This window comes from Protopterus annectens, chromosome 1.part2 (assembly GCF_019279795.1).
Source record: "Protopterus annectens isolate FY-2018-M chromosome 1.part2, PAN1.0, whole genome shotgun sequence".
Taxonomy (NCBI): Eukaryota; Metazoa; Chordata; order Ceratodontiformes; family Protopteridae; genus Protopterus; species Protopterus annectens.
The window spans coordinates 736,844,668-736,865,855 of NC_056727.1; the positions used below are offsets into that span (position 1 = coordinate 736,844,668).

Sequence of the window (21,188 nt, forward strand, 5' to 3'; positions counted from 1 at the left end):
TTTCAAGGCTGATAGGGCCTGATTCATTACCATGCATAGGACTCCATTTGCCCATGACCAGGTCTGTTGACTCTGAGAGGTATACTGTAATAATATGGCATTTCCAGACATTCAAGTAGGTAGGTCAGGCCTATACTGAGTGATGTCAGAGGAGATCTTGATAACAGAGAAAACATAGGGAGGTTGTGACTTTCCCAATCTAGGCCAGTAATCAAGGAACTTGAATCCTCACCACTGATACTAATCAAGAAGCCTGAATCCTCACCACTGATACTAGAGAGGGATGTTCATTTGGAATACAAATGGTTATACTCAGTATTTCCAGATGCAGACCTCTCTGCAAAAAGCACAATTTCCCTTAACAGCACACAGGGAACACAGTCAGCCCAGGGTCTGGACTTCTATGTCTCCCTCCAGGTCACCAGTAAGACTCTCCAATGGCACAGCTTCAGAGTTAAGTCCTCAGCCGAGTGCCCAAGCTAAGTCCTCCACCACACTCTCTCTGAAACCAGTGCTTCATCTCCCGGCTCAAAGTATCTGACACACACACATTTTGAGATCTGATTTGCACCCCCCCCCACACACACACACACACACACCTGGGAAAGGTTGGCACAGATTTATTAGCTATGTCCCTTTTGTCTAGACAATAAGGTAGTTATCACTTCCACCAGGCACTACAAACCCAGCTACCTAAGGCTTTTACAAGGGTACCCATCTATACTGAGTGAAATCAATATTAATACAAATGGTAGTTCGACCAGCAGCAAAGCTTTCGGGAGTGGCCAGAATTATCATCAAATAAATATATATTCAAATACTCTAAAAACTTAAATATTTTTTAAAAAGGACAATTTAATAATAAATAATAAAAGAACATGAAAATACTAAATATTTATTGACAGTAAACCCTGGAGTTTTAGTCACAGGAAATATTAAAAGTAACACAGCTGGAAAGATTCACATAGCTACAGAAAAACAATGCTTAACTATTCTCACTATATTTTCCTAACTGATCTAGAGAATTACTGTTCCTACTTACAAGGCAAGCTGAAGTGGATGAGTAGTCCTTGTTGTTAGATCCAAGACAGAATACAGAATACTGAGAACAATCTCCTACTGATATCTAAATACTATTTCTGGCTTACAGAATGACATCACATACATCTGGTCATCTAACTCTGTTTTCTGCACTATCCTACTTCCAGAGGCACCGGAAGCTGTTGAAGACTGAGGGTCGGAGAGCGAGGGGGGGGGCACTTAGTGATCAAAAAGGGCAATTTTTTAAAACTATTTGCTACCTCAACATAGGTTCACTTGGAGGACATTTTACTCTTAGCCAATTTCCCTTTTGGTGCTTGAATTAACATTTTCTGATTGGCCTTACCTATTCCATGGCTAATTTTATATTAGCCCTAGTGAGAATAAATGTGATCATACTATAGATAAATTGAGGGGACCCATGTAAGGGATGCTGCATTTAGGAACTGCCTCTATCCATTAATGGCATGAGGGGCAATCCTGGAGTACACTTTTATATTACCCATTCTTAGATCCAAGTTGCTTTTGAATGTTGACAGGCATGAGCTTTGTTTTACTTGAATGGATAATCTATTCTGGAACAGTGGTTGCCTCTGTGATATATATCCATCTCTCTACAACATTCAGTGTATATACCCGGACTGAGTATTTATGATGCCATTTGACTTGCTGATGTTCAGTAGGTCCATCTGTATTAGGTGGGAGGTTGTCTTGTATGCCAGACATGCCACCTGTAAGCACTCTGTAGGATAATGAGTATAGTGATAAATCTTTGAGGTAGTCCATACAAGACCTATTGTTTAGGACTTGTATCCTTTTAGTTAGGTATCTCTGTGGGTATTCCAATTATTGCATGGGTCTGGACAGATGCATGCCAAAGTGGGCATTATACAAAATGATTGATCATAAGCTGTGCAATATAGAAAGACTTTCCTATGACTCTGGGCACATGTTGATCAAAAGTTAGGTCACTGTACACACAAGTTCCCAAATGCTAAACAACTGAGTCATTTCTCAGGGGGCATTGTCAATTTGGCAGTTCTCCGGAGTAGATGACTTCCCAAAGGATACAATAATGTATTTCTTGGGGTTTAGTTTCAATTCATGATTCTGGAACCAGTTATTGTTTGGAACAAACCTTCTTGCATGATGGCTAAATCATTTGGGGATTCAGTAACTGCTCCTAACTTGCAGTCATCTCAAACTTAGTTGGCCAAAGCCCTTTGGTATTTCCTTCTGCTTTTGAGATGTATATGCCAAACAGAAAATGTCTCAGCACTGAACCCTGGGGAACTCCATTGTTGACTGGTCTCTTCCCCTATTTTGATCTCCTGCATCCTGTGAGTAAACATACATGTATGCATTCTTTGATTCACCTTCCTGATTGTATTAACCAGATTTTATTAAATTGTATTCCTTGTATAATACAGCACCACTCGCTAGAATGTGTTTTAAATTTGTTGTTTGGAACAGTCTTCTAGTAAGCAATGAAACAAAATGTATGACCCAATAATGACAAAACTACCCATTTCAGTCAATTTCAACCATAAAAGGCCACTCAAACATCTGTCATTACAATCCACCAATATCAGTAAATATCAAAAATCTCTGCAGAAGTAAGTCATCTAAATAATTCCACATTAAAGGATCTGTAACTAATGAAGAGGTTGCTGCTATCAAACAACTTTATATTTCATTGTTTCATCTACAAATAAAGTGCCTATTGCCCTTGAAGAATAAATTACCTATGCTACATTAAAAAAAATGATAAGCTAGTACGTTTGCAATGGGAAATGGATGGTAAACTGATAACAGAAACATAGTTACTAGGTAACTCCTCTAAATGAGGACAATTATAGGACTGCAGCATCCACTCCCTTTAAAGTACAACACAGTACAGTATCAGTGATCCATCTGCATACTGTAGGAGTAGAATCCACAACCTTCTGCATCAAAAGCAAGTATATTACCTGTTGTGCTACTAACAATGCAAACAGCTTAGTATAAGTAGCACTAAACGTCTCTTCCCCTGAAGTTCTCAGCTCCTTATAAAATCCACTTGACACTCAACTAAATCTCTCAACTTCGTAGCACAAGAAATCTGGAAAAAGCCAGAATTTATTGGAGGGGGGCAAAGGCCCAAAACCAGGGACATGTTTTAAATATTGCTTGTATAATCTTAGAAAGTTGCTAAAATAAAGTGTTTTGTGTTACAATATGTTTCCTGAAAGATGGGAAGACTGAAACTTAAAGGGCTATCATTATTTAGGGAATTCAGTTCTCTCTGATTTGCCAGAAAACCACAAATTTTAAAAGGAACAAACCAAAAGTATAAACCAAATATTCTGTGAAAATCTGGACAGTTGAGAGCTATGGGCTCAACTCCCTGAATTACAAGTGGTGGTATGAGTAGAGACTTCAGGCTCTTGTTTGAGCATGAGAAACACTAAACACCAGGCATACCTAACTGGGGTATTTTACACACACACACACACACACACACACACACACACACACACACACACACACACACACACACACACATGGGTGAGCAGCATAACTCCTGCAAATAAAATAACAATACTCTCCTTACTGGCATGACTCTGGATCTGACAGCACCAACAGAACAGCAACAGCATAACTCCTGTAACACAGAGCAATAAGAGAACAGGAATAGCTGGTTTAGTTAGTTTAACTTCCACACGTGGCTTCATGTTAGCATGAAAACTCCACTTCCTTAATTTTTCCAACAGGTCTTGCAGCTGTAAAAGTGGGGGGACTCCCCCTCCCCCTGGCTCTGTGCGTGCAGCACCCATGCCTTCATCACTAGAACCTACCAGGATTTTAGCACCTCCATGTCAATAATACACACACAAGAGCATTGCTCAGATCTGGTGTAGCTGTTGGAAGTCATAAAACCATAAAACACTTCCCTTCTTCCTACAGGAGCTAATAAATCATACTTCTTACAGATATTGTATCTCTGGCTTCATTCAAAGTTGTGAGATAACATCTTTATAGCCTAGGCCCTATAGTTTAATTTTCTTACTATTTTTGAAGTTTAGGATTAACCACTTCTCTTCCAGTATCCTCTGTCAAAACATATACATTTAATTCAGTTACAATAATACATGCACAATTCATTTCTTTCCAGCATGGCACAATGTTGATACATTTTTAACATAAGCAGCTTCACAAATACATTTCCAACACAAGCATCTGTATAAATCAGTTTGAGATACAAATGAGACGATTCTTTACCAAATTCCAGTTAGTTGTGCTGGCATATGTTACACATTCACTGCCCTACTTCTCCTGGCATAGTTGTCAGTATCTCCTATCATCACCCAGGTCAAACATGAACTGTAGGTGTCCTACAAGCATGTAATGCCTTCCTACAAAAAAACAGTATGTTGTATTCAGTAATATTTCTGATTTTTGTATGACTTGTTGTTGAACAAAAGCTGTTGCAGTATTTATATTGTATTTAATTGTTTTGCTTTATTCATTGCACTAAATAATGAATTAATTCATTAATAGGCCTGGATTGTGTAATATAATATAAACATGTTACATTTTAGTAATACATTTTTGTAGTACCTTCTTTATGGCCTCCAGCTACTGCAAAGTGGTTGGCATTTGTCTGGATATATAGTTTGCATTATTTGGAGTAATGATCAGAAAAACCTGATCTTCATCGTCCATTAAATAATCATTGTTGCCTATTACTCTGATGCAGTCATGTCTATAAAACTGGATTGTAAGGGATGCCTGAATTTAATTAAAAACTATTATTCTGTCACTAGAGTGCTAAAGCTCTGACTTGTTAATAAGCTGCTTCATGTGGCAAGGGTGCAGAGTCTGAATCTTTCCACTTTCATTTGCCTACTTAACTAGACAGTGTGTTTGAGTAACTGGGAATTTGGGCAAGGCTCCTTAATGGTTTCTTGGAATGCATGCCTGGTAACTATAAACCTGTTGTTCTTGTTATTGTTTGACACACATTCCCTATTGCATAGCTGATCTAGTTTACAAAATGTTATGACAATGTCACCAACACACCAATTGTTTAATGCAACATAGGCAGTTTATTCTTCATGGGCAGCAGGCACTGCATTTGTAGATGAGACACTGAAATGCAAAGTTGTTTGTCAACAGCTTCATCTACATTAGCAATCGTTCTTTTTATGCAGAATTATTTAGATCACGTTTACTTCTGCAGAGATTGTGAATATTGACTAAACGTGTTTAGCAGGTGGTTAATATTTCTTATGCTCTCATATTACTCTTTTGTTTAAACTGTACTACATATGGCTGGTTCTTATGGTATTATGTTAGTGAACCTTATATAGTTTCCTGTAGTTCATGCAAAGCTACAAATAAAGTGCATGCAATTTATTTCTTCATAACAATAAGGGGTGTAAACATTTAACAAAGTGGCTATAACTGCTGGAGGGGGTGGGGGCTATCTGCAGATGAAATTACCTTATGCTCTTAATATCTGATAATTTTTAAACAGTCTTTAATTTGGCTTTACAGGACTATTGTGCATTAGTGTGTGTGAATTAAGTTGAAATACGTTGGCTAATATGTGTCTGTGTGAAACAAATTATAAATATGCAACTTTGGTCATTATTGTTGTTATTCATTTTTTGACACAAACATCTTAGAAGAATGGAATCAACAATATACCTTCAATTTCTGGGTTTGTGGATGTCTGAATATAAAACATGACTGACCCTTCTGAGATGATGAAGTTTAAAAGTCATTAGTCTGTATTTGCAGGACAAGTGCATATATGTGTAAAGCAAACTAGAATACTTTACTCTGGCTGTTTTTGTCACAATCAAATGTGGGATATGTACGCAGTTGATAATGTGGCTGTAATTGTTGAGTATGGATATTGGTGGATTATTATGGCAACAGTTTGAATGGCCATTTATGGATGAAAAATCCTGAATTGGGTCCTCTTGTCATTATTAGATCAAACATTTTATTTCATTACTTAGTGGAAAAATGTTCAAAGCTGCACATTTAAAACATACTCTCTAACAAATGTTGCTGTAGTAAACATAAAATATAATTTAAAAGAAACAGGAAGGTGAATAAAAGAAAACATACATTAATGAATGGCCCCAAAAATGTGTGCAGGGGCCCCATGGTTTGAAAACAACTTGGGGCCCAAGGTACAATTAATCCACAACTGCTTGGATGTTTATATCTTTTAATCTACAACCAGTTACGCAGGCAAGATGTAATAGGAGGCTTGGAACTTAAACACAAATGTGATTTAAGGTCAGGAGATTATATAAATGTGAATGGTAATCCAGGCTCAGGTTCTACATCTAAACTGCACCCTCAGTTTAGAGCTGCAAAGAGAGAGTGGGTTAGGCTGGTGCAGGATTTTATTTGAGAGATGTATGCTCGGCTTTATACCACCACCAAGGAGCATATACATTTTATTGTCACTGGAACTCTTTCCTAATCTAGATTGCTTTTACTGACTTACTTAGTGTTAATCTTACAGATTGACTAGTCCAAACTGATCATTTTAAGGTATGAGTTGGGCCACAAGGCAAATGGAGCTATAGAAAACCAGTTAAGACAATCAGTATAATGTGCACATAAAATACTGCTATATAACAGCATGGCTAACACACAGCACACGCACATTGTTCAACTAATAGTCTTTTTATTCAATGACCAATAGTTAAAAGAGAGCATTGCAAAATCCTAAATGCTAAAAGCCCCAACTGTAGAAGGACCAAGGTCAAAATACCAAATATCAAAAAACTGGCAGCATAAATGACTGAAGCATAAAATATTGAGTGTGCTGGTGTGTAAAAACATAGTGAAACTAGATTATACAGATACACTCTACCTTTGACAAAAACAAACTAATGGGTGTTGAGTTTGATAAGATTATTGATATAATTAACCAGGTCAATTATGATGTATGATACCATGGCTTTGTATTTTGACTGATAGTTCTGTAATTCCAAGGGCCAATGGTGGGGCACAGTCGAGGAGTGGCATCACAACGGCTGTATGTGGCACCTGTAGGATAAAGCCTGTTGCTGGTCTGGTTAAAAGGTTAAGGAGTGGTTATGCAAATGTTTGTTTAGTGCTATTAATTTGGCAACCAGGTATGTTGCTGAGCCCCATGGATGAGGTGTTCTTCATTTTGGGAAGTTCTGTCAGTGAATGTTCTTTTGTAATGATTGGTGATCATCATTAGGGCAGTGCAAGCACATGCAGTAAATCTGATTGATCTGGCTACAGTGTAACATCTGTAGTATTAAGTTCTAATTTTTATGAAGCACTTTAAGGCTACAAATTAACACCTAATTTGCAATCATTAAATTAGCAAGCGTATTAGGTTATGCTAAAATATTTTCTTTTTGAAAAAAAAAAATAATGCGAAAGCAAGAGTCAAATGTTATTTGTAGAGGTTCCTTGAACACACTTCCCTTTAACTGAAATTGAATTGAAATAAAACCAAAGTCCAAGTCATCCTTTGGTCAGACTTTTGTCTTTTGTGGGGCTAGTGTGTTACTCCTTCATGCAACAGCTTCACCTGTGTACACTCAAACTTATTATAATCACTCCAAGGTCAATGTACTACTCCAGGGCTAAGGCAAAGTCCTAACTTCAGTTACTTAATGAGAAGACTCTCCTGTTTGGCCTTCTTATATATTATTATATAACTGACCTTTCAGGAACAGTCTGAGTACTTTTGAGCTAGTACTTGTTGTAACTACAGGCATTTAATTTTCCTTTCCCACTGTGTTGTTAGTAGAACAGCCATTGGGATACTCTGCATGACAGCCTGGGTTGCTCAAGAAACAAGTCATTGATTGTTTTATAGAGGATATAACTGACTTTCTGTTATCTTGGTTACATGGAAGCTACATTGCAAAGAAAGTACAAATATGTGTAGCAGTTGTGACTGTTTTGTCCACAGGGTAGCATCTGTGGTATGAATTTCTAATTTTTATGAAGCACTTCAAGGCTATCAATTAACAACTAATTAGCAAGCATTTAATTAGCAAGCATACCAGGTTTTGTTGCAATATTTTCTTTTTTGGAAAAATATTGCAACTGTAGGTATAAAATGCTATTTACAGAGCTTCATCGAATGGAACAGAATAGAACAGAGTATATGTTAAATGAGACAGACACTGCTAAATTACTTCTTCTTATTAACTTTGCTGAAAGAGTTGTGACATTGAAATGTATGATAAGATATTTAACCCTGGGCAGAAATAACATAAAGAAATCGGCCTATTTTTAGTTTCACTGTCATCCTCTGCATATGGACCTGGCAGAAATGCAAACCCAGTGGCTAAACGGCTTGTCAAGTGATCTCATGCTAAGGTAATTATACCTCTGAGGTCATTGTCATTGTAAAATGATAACTTAATTAGAACAAGTAAATTATTTCTGTTAATATGAATCCATGTGTGCTCAAATTTGACCTAATTATTGTGGATATCTATGGAGCAGTACCTATGCAGTTATTTTACTGACTTATAATTTTTTTGTCAGATAATCGCCTTTGATGAGCTGCGAACAGATTTCAAGAACCCAATAGATCAGTGTAATCCAGCACACACGGTAAGCAAATGTAAATGTTCACTTCTATTTGGTTGCCATAACTCATACATATGACTATAGTTCTGTGAAGAAATACATGGAGTGGTAAAAGGAAATGATGTCTAAATCTCCAGATCAGTAACCTTAATTAATCAACATACTTCTGCACTAGCACTGATGTTCCAGTTCTAGAATCGATGGTAGTGGTAGCTGGCCAGAGAAGGTTATGGCAGCCAGTGGATGATTTCAGTATGATCAGAACAATATATCTAGTGTAAGACAAAGAATAATTAATTAAATCTAATGTGGAAATACATAGCGATCAATGGATCTATACTGCTTACTTGTGCTATGCTAGATGGGGGAGTACTTGAAGTATCCCTCAGTGCTTTACTTTGTTCCATTTTGAAAACAGCAGTGATTGTGGGGGAATGGTAAAAAATGGCTCTTAGACATGACACAGTATAATACATATATTTTTATTCATACTGCTAGGGGAAATTTGACCAGGGCATTGAGAAACTTCTCTAATCTTTTAGGTAGGTGGTGTGGGATCTTTTACATCTACCTAAGCTATCCCCAACTGAAGCATTTGTGACTTAATTTAATATCTCATCTGAACGCTGGCACACGCAGGAGTGCAGTACTCCCATTAAGTGTACTACAGTGCAGTTTCCATCTATCTGGTATAGGAATAGAACTTACAGCCTTCTGCACCAAATGTGAGTGTGCTAGCTGTTGTGTCACTACATACATACATACATATGTACTTATATGCATGCATGCATACAAATATTTCAGGCACAGGCAGTAATGCCCTTCTGGTTTGCCAGTATACCAAAGCAATCATTCCCATAATAATTGTCCCAGTTTTTCTTAAAAATATCTAAATTAGTATAGGATAATCATATATTTATTAAACAAACATAACACAAAAAAGCTAACATACTTATCCATGGAGTTCTTTAGCCCTGACGTGCTCCAGACAACATAAATTCATTAGTGTATTATTTTAAAATAATTGGAATGGATCGTATAACTGTGTTGTAAAGGCTATCAGCATGGTCAGAATTAGTGTACCTTTGAAGGAGAATTAGTGCATCTTCGAGGAACACCTAAGGACAGGGCACAAAAATGAATGATCACTGTTGCATGGAAGGATTTGTGGAATGATTTTGTGTGGAAAGTGAGTATATCAGTTATAGGTTCATAGGTGTTTACTAGGCTAATGACCACAAGCCCTTTTTAAACCTAGCCATGCATCCCAAATCCCTGACAAGATGTTCTTCGTGTTTCACTGTTGCATTCATCACACTTGGATTATCTGCCTGCAGGTAGCCCTCAGTCAGCACGAATACCTGAATCTTGGGATTTCTGCATCAGGTCGTCAGGGGTATAAAACATGCAGCCAATGCCATTACATCAGTCTTTCTTGCCGAGAAGGAGCCCGAAGCAGAAGCAGTTTGCAAGTGCCGGTTGGCCGCTACCTGAAATTTTCGTTTTTTCGAGTTTCAGACCTGAAGTCTTCTAAAGCTAAGTACCCTGTTGGAGATTCTTTTTTCTTGCAGACAAGCAGGGGGGGGGACTCATTCTTACCCACTCTGCAGGTTAGTCATGGGTCTGTGGAACACAACCTTGAGCATCCAAGTTCACCTACAAGCTCAATTCCTGCCAGGCAAGCAAAATTCACTGGCAGATGACTTAAGCAGAAATCTACTGGACCCTCATGAGTGGAAAATGGAACTCAACTCATTCAAACTTCTAACCCAGAGTTGGGGAACACCGGAGGTGGACCTTTTTGCCTCCCCCCAAAACCACAAATTGAATAAATTTTGCACCAGGAACCCTCACAGCAGAGCCTGCAAGGTGGATGCCCTATCCTTTACTTGGGAAAACCTCTCAATTTATGCCTTTCCTCCTCTGCCCCTCCTCTCAAAAGTACTACTCAAGATCAAACAAGACAGGCCAAGGGCAATCCTTATTGCACGAGATTGGCCATGCCAGCACTGGTACCCACCCCTACGCAGTCTGACAGCAGTGCCACCCTGGCACCTACATCAGACACCTTCCCTGCTGTCACAGCAGGAGGGACAGATTTTGCATCCACAGCTGCAAACCCTAAACTTTGCAGCCTGGCTTATCCCCTGAATACACCACCAACATCCCTCAGCAAACAGGTACTGGATGTCATCCATGAGGCCAGAAGGTCTAGTACTAGGAAATCCTATGCTGAAAACTGGAAAAGATATTGTTCTTGGAGTCATCTCTAGGGAAGGACACAGCTGTGCCCAAATTACCTCAAATCCTTGATTGCCTAGCAGAGCTGCTCCACAGAGGCCTATCCTTCTCATCCATTAAGATTCATGCCTCTGCCATCTCAGCTCATTATAATACTGAGCCTCCTCTCTTTTCTCACCCTGTCATCAAACAGTTCCTGAGAGGAGGTAACAATTTAAGGCCCCCTAGGAGAGCTCCCACTCCGGCCTGGAACCTTAACATTGTACTGGAGAAGCTCACACTTCCCCCTTTTGAGCCTGCTGCTTCTGCAGAGTTAAAATTCCTCTCTTGGAAAACAGCCTTACTTCTAGCCATCACTTCAGCAAGAAGAGTGTCTGAGTTACAGGCACTAATGGCAGTGGAACCCTTCATTATTTTCCATGCTGACAGGGTTTCCCCCAGGACTAACCCCTCCCTTATGCCCAAGGTGGTATCCAGTGTGGCTTTAAACCAATCCATCCATTTGCCAACCTTTTTCCCTAATCCTCAGAATAAAGGGGAAAGGATCCTGCACTCATTGGACACACACAGACAGCTCAGGTTCTGCCTTGACAGGACTAAGCCATTCAGAAAATCTGACCAACTGCTAGTCAGCTTTGCTACAGGGGCAAAGGGCAAGGCCATTTTGAAGCAAACCATTTCCAAATGGATAGTACACTGCATCCATTTCTGCTACAAGCACATGGAAAATCTACCCCTCTGGGGATCAGAACTCATTCCATTAGAGCTACTTCAACCTCTACAGCATATCTCAGGGGAGTCCCTACCAGGGACATCCTGGAAGTTGCAACCTGGAGTTCTGTATACACCTTCACTAAGCATTACCACTTACCGATTTTTTTCTAAATCCAGAGCTGGATTTGCTACAGCAGTCATACAAGGCCTGCTAACCAGTCCTAACACTTCTTGACTGCCTCCACCCTTCCTCAGCTTTGGGAATCAACCCAAGTGTGATGACTGCAACAGTGAAACACTGAGAACATAGTACAGTTGTGTGCACTTACCATAAATGTAGATGTTCGAGTGTATTCACTGTTGCATTCCTGGTTTCTCACCCTCCAGCCCCCTGGCTTTCTATATCCTTTTTACCTATCCTCTTTATATGTTCATAGGTAGGTACTAGGCTATCGGCCCTGAGGCCTATACAAGCCCAGCCAAAAAGGTACCCTGGCTTTTGCCACCCAAGAAAATTATTTTCCTAAGCCACTGTCGAGCAGAGCCACAGAGGTGATCCCCGGGGTGAATTTCCTATTTTCCATCCAATCATCAAGATTTTTCTTGAAGAGTGCTAATGAGGAGCTTTGTTTGATATAGATAGGTAGTTTATTCTAGAGTATGGGAAGTCTCTGGGACAGGAATCTATCCCTCCGGCATGTTCTGTTTATTATGGTGACAAGGTTTAGGTCCCTAGAGCGTGTAGCTCGGAGGGATTGAGATTTCTTTAAGTGGAGCATGTCCAATAGCTCTGGGTTTGACATAGCTTTGTATGTTAGGCAGAGATCACCTCTGAGTAGGCAATATACGACATAGTAAAGATGGAGATTTTTGAGACGGTCTGCGTAGGGCATCTGTTTGAAGCCGGTAATCCTCTTTGTGAGGTATTTCTGTGGCCTTTCCAGTTGTTGTAGATGTCTTGTGAGGTACATACCAAAAGGGGCATTGTACTCTATAATGGGTCTAATGAGTGATGAGTAGAGGGGAACAATGACCTCTTTTTTTCTGGATGAGAAACCTTTTGTGATGAGGTGTGCCACGTAGAAGGATTTCCTGACTACTGTGGCGATGTGATTATCAAAGGAGAGACTACTGTCCACCTGTGTCCCAAGGTCTCTTATCACACTTTCGGTGTTAAGTATACTACCACCTATGTTGTAGTTCATGGGTGCAGAGTTTTTACCAAAGGGGATGACATTGCACTTTTTGGCATTGAGCTTGAAGCCATGGCTTTGACACCAGGCATCTGTCTCAGTGAGGCCCTTTTGTAGAATGTCCACATTGTTAGGAGTTTCGATTATGGCTCCTAGTTTACAGTCATCTGTGAACTTCACTAGTCAAAGACCTCCTGTGTTAGCCTGTACTTCAGAGAAGTAGATACCAAATAGGAAAGGACCCAGGACTGAACTCTGTGGCACTCCACTTGTCACTGGTCTGAAGTCAGATTTGGAGTCTGATATTTTCACAGTGTGGGTTTTGTCAGTGAGCCAGTTGGCAACCCATCTTGTGACATAGGGATTTATACCTAGTTTAGTGAGTTTATCTATATTTACAGAGTGGGGGGATGGTGTAGAAAGCCTTGGAGAGATCTAGATAGACTGTGTGAACCACCTTACCCTCATCTATGGCTTTGGTGACTGCTTCAAAGAAGTCTATCAGGTTTAGGAGACATGATCTGCCTTTTACAAGCCCGAACTGGGTGGGATCCAGAGTTTGGACATTACCAATGTCATTGTTTATAAGTTTCATGATCATACGTTCCATGGCCTTGCATACCAGGCTCGTCAGGCTAATGGGGCAGTAGTTCCAGGGGTCCATGGTGGCTCCCCCCTTGTGGAGTGGGATAACTGTTGCTGTGCGCCATTCAGCAGGCACAAAGCCTGAGGTGAGGCTATGACTGAACATGGTACTTAGGTGGTGTGCCAGTTCATTCTGTAGTTCATGTAGAACGCAGCCTGGGATGTTGTCTGGTCCCATGGATGCTGTTTTCTTGGCTTTGGAGAGTGTGATTTTTACCTGTGCAGCCGTGATTACAGGAACTTTGCATTCTTCCAGTATAGAGATGGGCTCTTTAGGGGGTGAGAAGGGGGTAAAGTTAGCACTGAACCTGTCTGCCAGGATGTTGGCAATATCAGTTGGGTCTGTATATTTAGTGCCATTGTGCTGTAACTCAGAGCAAATCTGAGTGTTGCCATTGAGATTCTTGACATAGCTATAGAATGCTTTGTGGTTGTCTTTAGAATCAGTAGTGATTTTGTTTTCGTAACTAGCTTTGGAGGATTTTATCAGGGATCGCAGTTTCTTACCGAGGCTGACCAGGGAGCTCCTCCACTCATGGGATTTTACTCTCTTTTGCAAGAGTTTCTTCCTTCTGTTGTAAAGTTTGTTTATGGCAGGGGACCACCTTTTTTGAAGGATAGCGTCTTGGTTCTGTTTGGGTTAGCACGATCCCTGCACTCATGTAAGTGCTTATAAAGTGCAATTGTGTAGGATTCAGTAGTCATAACTGTATTTTCCATCTGCATGGGTGTCATGATTCACCACTTCTGTCTTAAGAAGCATGAAGTTGGCTTTGGAAAAATCTTTTACCATGGTTTCCTTAATGGGGGATGGAGGCAGGATGTGGATATCTAGGGTAATTAGCTTATGGTCGGATCCGATCAATAAGGCGTTGACTTCATATTGGTAATGACTAGATCTAGGATATTGTTGTCCCTGGTGAGGGTGTGGATAAGTTGATCCAGGGCACTGGAGTTTGTGAATTCCAGAAAGCATTGAGCGAAGGAGTTGGTACATGAGTAGTTTTCCCAGTTAATGGTGGGGTAGTTGAAATTGTCCATTATTAGGGTGTTTGGTTGAACCCTAATATTTTCCAGTACATCAAGAAAAGAGGAGTGTGAAGCTTTGGGCATGGTGGGTGATTTGTAGCAAGCTACAATTTGGTTTGCAGTTTTGCCCAGAGTTAGTTGCACTTGGATAACCTCGGCTGCATTATGCTGAGCAACTAGCCTGGAGGTGTGGATATCCTTAATGAATATGGACACACTTCTGCCTTTGGTGTTCCGACATGGCCAAAAAGTGTGGTATGAGTTATAGCCTGGTTGTGCAGGAGTGCTCTCGAGCCTTGAACCAGGTCTCAGTCACTGCACAGATATCGATGTTCTCAATTTTAAGGAGTGCCTCGAGTGAGTGCATTTTGAGATTTAGACTTCTAGCATTGAGTAGCATCACCCTCAGTTTTTGCTTGCCTGTTCCTGTTATGGTGGTGAATTTGTCATTTGAACCTTGCCTAAAAAAGGCACTATAGGGGCGGCAAGATCCTTAGCCAGTATCCAGAATCCCAGGGGTGACAGGTGCAGGCCATCTCTGGCAAAGCATCGTGATCTGTCGACCATGTCATCCCAGGCAGACAGATACTGGATCCCTTTAGAATGGCATCAGAAGCTTAGCCAATTGTTGAAGTCAATCATTTTGTCCTTGTACTGCAGCATCATTCTGGGTGATGGCAGAATGCTACTCAGGGCTAGGGTCATACCTTCCTGGGTTACAAGATTGGAGAGCTCTTCCATGTCTCTTTTCATGTAGTCCAGGGAGGTACGTCTCAGGTTGTTCACACCAACATGGACAATGACAGAGTCATATTTGTACTTGTTGTGGAGTGACCTGAATGCGTGGGTTATGTGGCGGATCCTGGCATCCGAGAGGCAGCTGACAGTAACCTTCTCGTTGTTTAGCCTGGTGAGTGGGACATCAGTGTGCCTGACTATAGAGTCGTCTATGACTAGTGTGTTGGGTATGTTGTTTTGCCTTATTGGCTGTGGTTGAATGGCACACTGAGTCTGCGGGCTATGTGTCATTTGGGTTGTGTTGGGGGGTGGAGGTTGCTTGCATTTCTGCTTTGGAGGTCTCTGTTGCTTGAGCAGATTATTATTGAGAGCCTCCACAAATGTTTTTGTGTTTCTATGTGTGGATTTTGGTGGTGTAGATCTAGTGAGACTATGTGATGAGTGTGGTGTGGTGCAAGTGTTTACCTTCTCCTGTTGACTGTCAAGTTCAGTCTTGATTGGAGAGAGCTTTACCTCCAGTTTGGCTAGATAAGAGCATCTCTCACAGGTTGTAGTGTTGGGTGGTAGGAGGAGAGGGTTTTCTGTGTACATGAGGAAATTTCTACATTGCCTCAAGGTGCCCAGATTCATCAGATAGACAGGAGAGAACACTGGGAGCTGACCCTTGGACATGCCTGAATAAAAAAACTATTTTCCTATAGATAAGTGAGGAAAGTGAGTGCAAGAGCTGTTTTTCTCTAAGCAAGTGAGGAAAGTAAGTACTAAAACTGTTTTCCTCTAGGTAACGAGGAAGGTTGAGTGCTGTAGTAATTAGTAGGTTATTTAGTGCTTACAAGTTCTGAACAAGTGCTGATCACGAATAAGGAAATTCAAGTGCAAAAAGTAAGAATCTGTATCTGGACTAAACTAGTTACAGGAAAGGGGGGAAACAAGTGCAAATGTGGGCTTTTAAATCAGAAAGTTGAGAGAGATGGAAAAACTGCCCAAACGGCTAATAACTACAGTTTCTGGGCCAGAACCACTCCTTATGTGGTAGATAGGTTACCTAGTGCTTACCACTCCCACTGATAAGCTAGAAGGCTTCCCTCCAACACAGAAAGCTTGGGGGGGGGGGGGGCTCAGAAGCTTACATACAGTCCTGGATACAGCAAATCTGAATCTGGACTACAGTAGTTACAGGAAAGGTATTTTTTTGTTATATATACAGAAAAGTAGCTAAAACAGCAGTCAAAACAATTCAAATGCAGTGCATGCTAACACACTTGAGTGTGTAGCAATGTTAGACCAAACAGTTTAAAAAAATACAATTAAATTAAAAATTACTGAAAACAATGCAGAAGGAGTCTATTAGGTAGAATGAGGTAAAGAGATGGGACTGGGGGGAGTGTCCCAGATCAAATCTACAGTGGAGGCGGGCAACTGCAAAAACCTCCAAATTTAAACAACTGTATAGCAGGGGTATTTACTTTTTACTGGAGGTGTTCCACACCATGTAATAGCTTCCTATTTTGGGGGCTCCTGACATCTGTGGCAAGAAAAACTGATGTAATGGCATTAGCTGCATGTTTTATACCCCTGATGACCTGACGTCATGGAAGAGGCAGCAGCATCTGACACAGAAATCCCAAGACTCTGGTATTCGGGCTGACTGAGGGCTACCTGCAGGCAGATAACCCAAGTGTGATGACTGCAACAGTGAATACACTCAAACATCTACATTTATGGTAAGTGTACATAACTGTACTTTCTGCTTCCCTTGATAAGTGTAAGCAGGGGCTTGGGAGATGAAATCTTTACAAGCTATGAACCATAGCAAAGGTCAACTGTGGAATGACAAGATCTGAGAGTGGCTTGTCATCAGAGAATTCCTTCTTTATCACCCAGAATCTTGTTTTACAGGTAATGATGTATTTCATTTTATACAATGACTGTCCATTAACATTCAAAAATGTGCATGGTGATTGGTCAGCCCAACCAATGTGCCCATTGTAAAATCCAGAATATACCAATAGAAATAATTCAGTCGTCCAGACTTTGTTCTGTTAATATATGCTACAGTTCGGGCCGAGAAGTACGAAATCTGAAATCTGGACAGTTTAGAGGTATGACAGAGATGGGGCAGAAATATAAAGAAAAGCAGGTGCGTTATGCAAAACTAAAGAAACATACCTGATATTCCTTGTATTTCTAACTCATCTCTCTCATACTTCCGAACTGTCCGGATGTCAAACTTTTTTTTTAAATAAATAAAGTAGTAACAGAGATCTTACTTTCTCCTTTGCTACCTTTACAAACCACTGATGTACTGCGTAATGGTGGAAACTTAAGTCCCATATGCATGCACAATACATCAAAAAGCAGCAGGATATCTAAAGAAGGAGGAAGAATACCATGGAGCCTTCATGCAATACATTATTTAAGAAAAGTAGGTAACTTCTTTCTTAAATAATGTCACTGTATAATAGCAATAACAAATGGCTGGGTGGGAGTAACAATACCAATCATGAGTAAATCTAGCATTACCCACACCTAGTCATGTACTGTGTCTTAGGCTGGCCGGCTACTGCATGGTCATGTGATGCCACAGTGGTTGTTCTTTTCTCTTGTAAGAACAGGCCGCTAAGCCTGCTGTTTGAGTGCTTGGAGTAGCTGCAGAAGAGCAAGGAAACAGATACTGGGTATGCGTGTCAGTGGTTTAGGAGGGAAAGGGAAAACCAAACAGTTATTTAAAAACATGGCATATCACATGCTGACCAGTGGTACTTCAGAAGACAACATTCACACTGCATTGTAAATTTCAAGAGGAAATGTGTTTTTGTTTTCCTATTGTTATTTTCTCCCTTCTAGTATTCTGCAGTACCAGTTGTTTTTAATGCTGCATAGCACAAATTACTATTTAGAAGCTGATATTTACAATGTAATTCAGGCAAAAATAAAACCATGATAGGCCAGTTATATTTTTTAAACAAGACTCTTTCCTTTTATTCTGTAATGTAGAACATGACTTCTACAGTCCAGACTGTTGCTGTTAATATTCAAGATGCAGAAATTTACTATGCACTATAAAGGAAAAGGAAGTCTAACTGCAGTGAGGTGTTAGTTTTCTTTATAGCATTTATAAGAAACTGAGCATGTGATCCGTAAGTTGCAATTATGTCAAAGGAAATGAGATAGAGAGCTAGATTGAGACAGCAATAGAAACAAGTAAATATTAAGGACCTAGTTTCCTAAATGCAGCTTATATGCTACATTTCTTTTAAATAATTACATAGGTTTTAAACTCCTGGCTGAGAAAGAAACATAAAGAAGAATGTCCATATGGCAGCTATTTTTTCAGCTTGTTTTTCATTCTTATTTCTGTGCATTTTCGGATATTTTCTTTTCCTTTTATGAAATCTATTCCAGTTCAGTTATTTTAAAGGCTATGCTCTGAGTTTCCTCCTGTATGTCAATGACTCACTGCTATAACTTGGAGGTGGAGTGGGGGGTCGAAAGAAGGACATCACATAGCCATAAAACTGTTTGCTCAAGAATTAGGGGCAAAGCCAAAAATAATGAGGATAAAAGTCTAAAATCAGGGACAATTTTAAATATTATTTACATTAACATTAATTTTTTGAACAATAAGAAGTATGAAACTGTAATTCTTCTTCTTTTGGCTTTTTTCCGGTTAGGGGTTGCCACAGTGGATCACCTGTCTGCTCATGATTGGCAGTGGAATTTTACTGTGTTGAGTTGCCACCCTGGCACCCAACCTTCTACAGAAGGCACACACATGCATGCACTCACGCCTAGGGCCAATTTAGAGTGTCCAATCCACCTACAGCATGTCTTTGGGATGTGGGAGGAAACCCACGCGACCACAGGGAGGACATGCAGACTCCACACAGATGGCACCCCAGTCAAGGATTGAACCTGAGAATTTCTTGCTGTGAGGCGGCAGTGCTAACCACTGCACCACTATGGCTGCCCAAGTATGAAACTGTAATTTATAGCATTATTGACTGACTTCAAATTTCAATGATTTACTAGGAAATCAAGCAATTTATGAGGGACAGGGCAAAAATATGAGGCAAAATCAAATATATTTGAGACGTATGGGATAAGCTGTAAAGCTACACTTTGTCTAGACAGAGTACAAAGGGGCAGGTAAGGCAGCAGTGGCAAATGTAGAACTTAGTGTGGTATCATTGGGTGAGGTAGTGTACAAGAGCAGTCACAATGTGAGAGTTCAAACACGCCTCCATGACTTGTAAAATAAATCGTCTTTGCCACTGAGGCAAGAGCACTGCATTAGAATGGATCATGCGCTTTAAGTCATGCTGTCTCCTGAAGTACCATGTGCTCACTGAAGTACCATGTTCTCATTACTCCCGCTGCTTAATTTCCTTGATATGGCTACACTGCATTATTTTGCTGGGAGATATACTGAATGATGTTTTAGATCAGTAGGATACCTCTAAACTCTGTTGTTATAATTGTATTCTAGGTTGGTTGAATGTATATGCATAATAGTTAGGAGAAATTGTCCAAGAAAAGAGCCATGAAAAAGAAGAGTGTTGTTCTTATGACATCACCATATCATCTGTACTGATAACAGAGGGGTCCGAATGGAGAGAAGGGGTCCGAATGGAGAGATGAAAGTCAGCAAGCAAAATAGAGTAGTAGTACTGAAATTGAATTCATCCTCAAGTCTTGGTGAGTACCTTCATGTGGTGGACCCTGTTTTCTACAAAATCTCACCAAGGCAAGACTGATATATAGATTGTATTTATTTAGCATATATCATGGACAGAAATAGGTCAAAAATTAAAGAAGATAGCTGGGTGCACAAGATCCAGAATAAAAAAGTGCCCAATCCTGGTAGGCCCACTGGTGCCAGGATTGGAAAAAATGGCAGTGTAGAATTCCCAAAATACGGAAATATTCCTGCAATGGGGCCAGGCCAGGCCCAGGGGGAGGATGCACCCCCCCCCCATTGTAGAAGGAAGTAACAGTCCACAAAAATCACAAAAACAGATAGGCCAAAGAAGAGCCATAAAGATGACAGAGTGGACTATTGAGGATAAGAAAGAAATCATGTATTGTTACTGTTATGTAAAAAGCCCAGAATTTCCAGACACAAGATATACAAACCGATTAAGAGAGAAATTGGAGGAAAGAAAAATACTTCCACAAGAAAAACTGTGAGAAGCTTCAAATGAAAATTTACGTTCATTAATACAACAGATTTGTGAAAAACAGTATATAGATCAAGAAACGTTGATCTGTTTAGAAAAAGAAGCATCTGAGGAAGTGCAAAATTATAAACAACAAATCCAAGAGATATTTGAAAAGTATAAGAAAGAAATATAGACATGGGAAAGAAATAGAGATTTGATATAGTACAATATTTATGCAAAGAAGAAAGCCAAATTAATCAATATAAAAAGGCAGTCCCAAAGATATTCCAAGAGAAATACAGGCAAAGGCATCCAGATATGGAAAGTTTCACAATAAAAAAAATAATATCACAAAGATGGAACGTAGAAAAGAGGATTAGTAAAGTGGAAGCTGAGAAAATAGAGGCTGAAATTATGGAGTGCCTGTGAAGTGAAGGATTTGGTGTAGAAGGTCTAGCACAGGTTACATCACAGCATGATGGAGTGAGTCCCCAAAGTAAGGAGAAGCAGATAGATCAAGAAACATCTGAAGAAGAAATATAGACATGGGAAAGAAAAAGAGATTTAATATGGTGTAATATTTATGCAAAGGAGAAGGCAAAACTAACCAATATAAAAAGAGCAGCACCAAAGATATTTGAAGAGAAATACAGGTAAAGGAATCTGGACATGGAAAACTTTACAATACAAAAATAAGAATACAATGAGGAAAAGCAGAAATGGAGATTAGTAATGGAGAAGTTAAAGAAATAGAAGTTGAGGTTATGGAGTACCTGCGAAGTGAAGGATTCAGTCTAGAAATTCTAATTCAGAAAGCACCACAATAGGATAG

At 39.9% G+C, this 21,188-nt stretch overlaps 1 protein-coding gene across 1 annotated transcript in view; it reads left to right on the top strand.

Moving 5' to 3' along the window:
* Positions 1–21,188, top strand: part of CNIH3 (cornichon family AMPA receptor auxiliary protein 3) — a 1,634,537-nt gene that overhangs the window by 662,540 nt on the left and 950,809 nt on the right. The window contains exon 2 of the mRNA XM_044058844.1: positions 8,590–8,658. Within this exon, the coding sequence (XP_043914779.1) occupies positions 8,590–8,658 (69 nt within the window). The remainder of the gene's footprint in view (positions 1–8,589; positions 8,659–21,188) is intronic.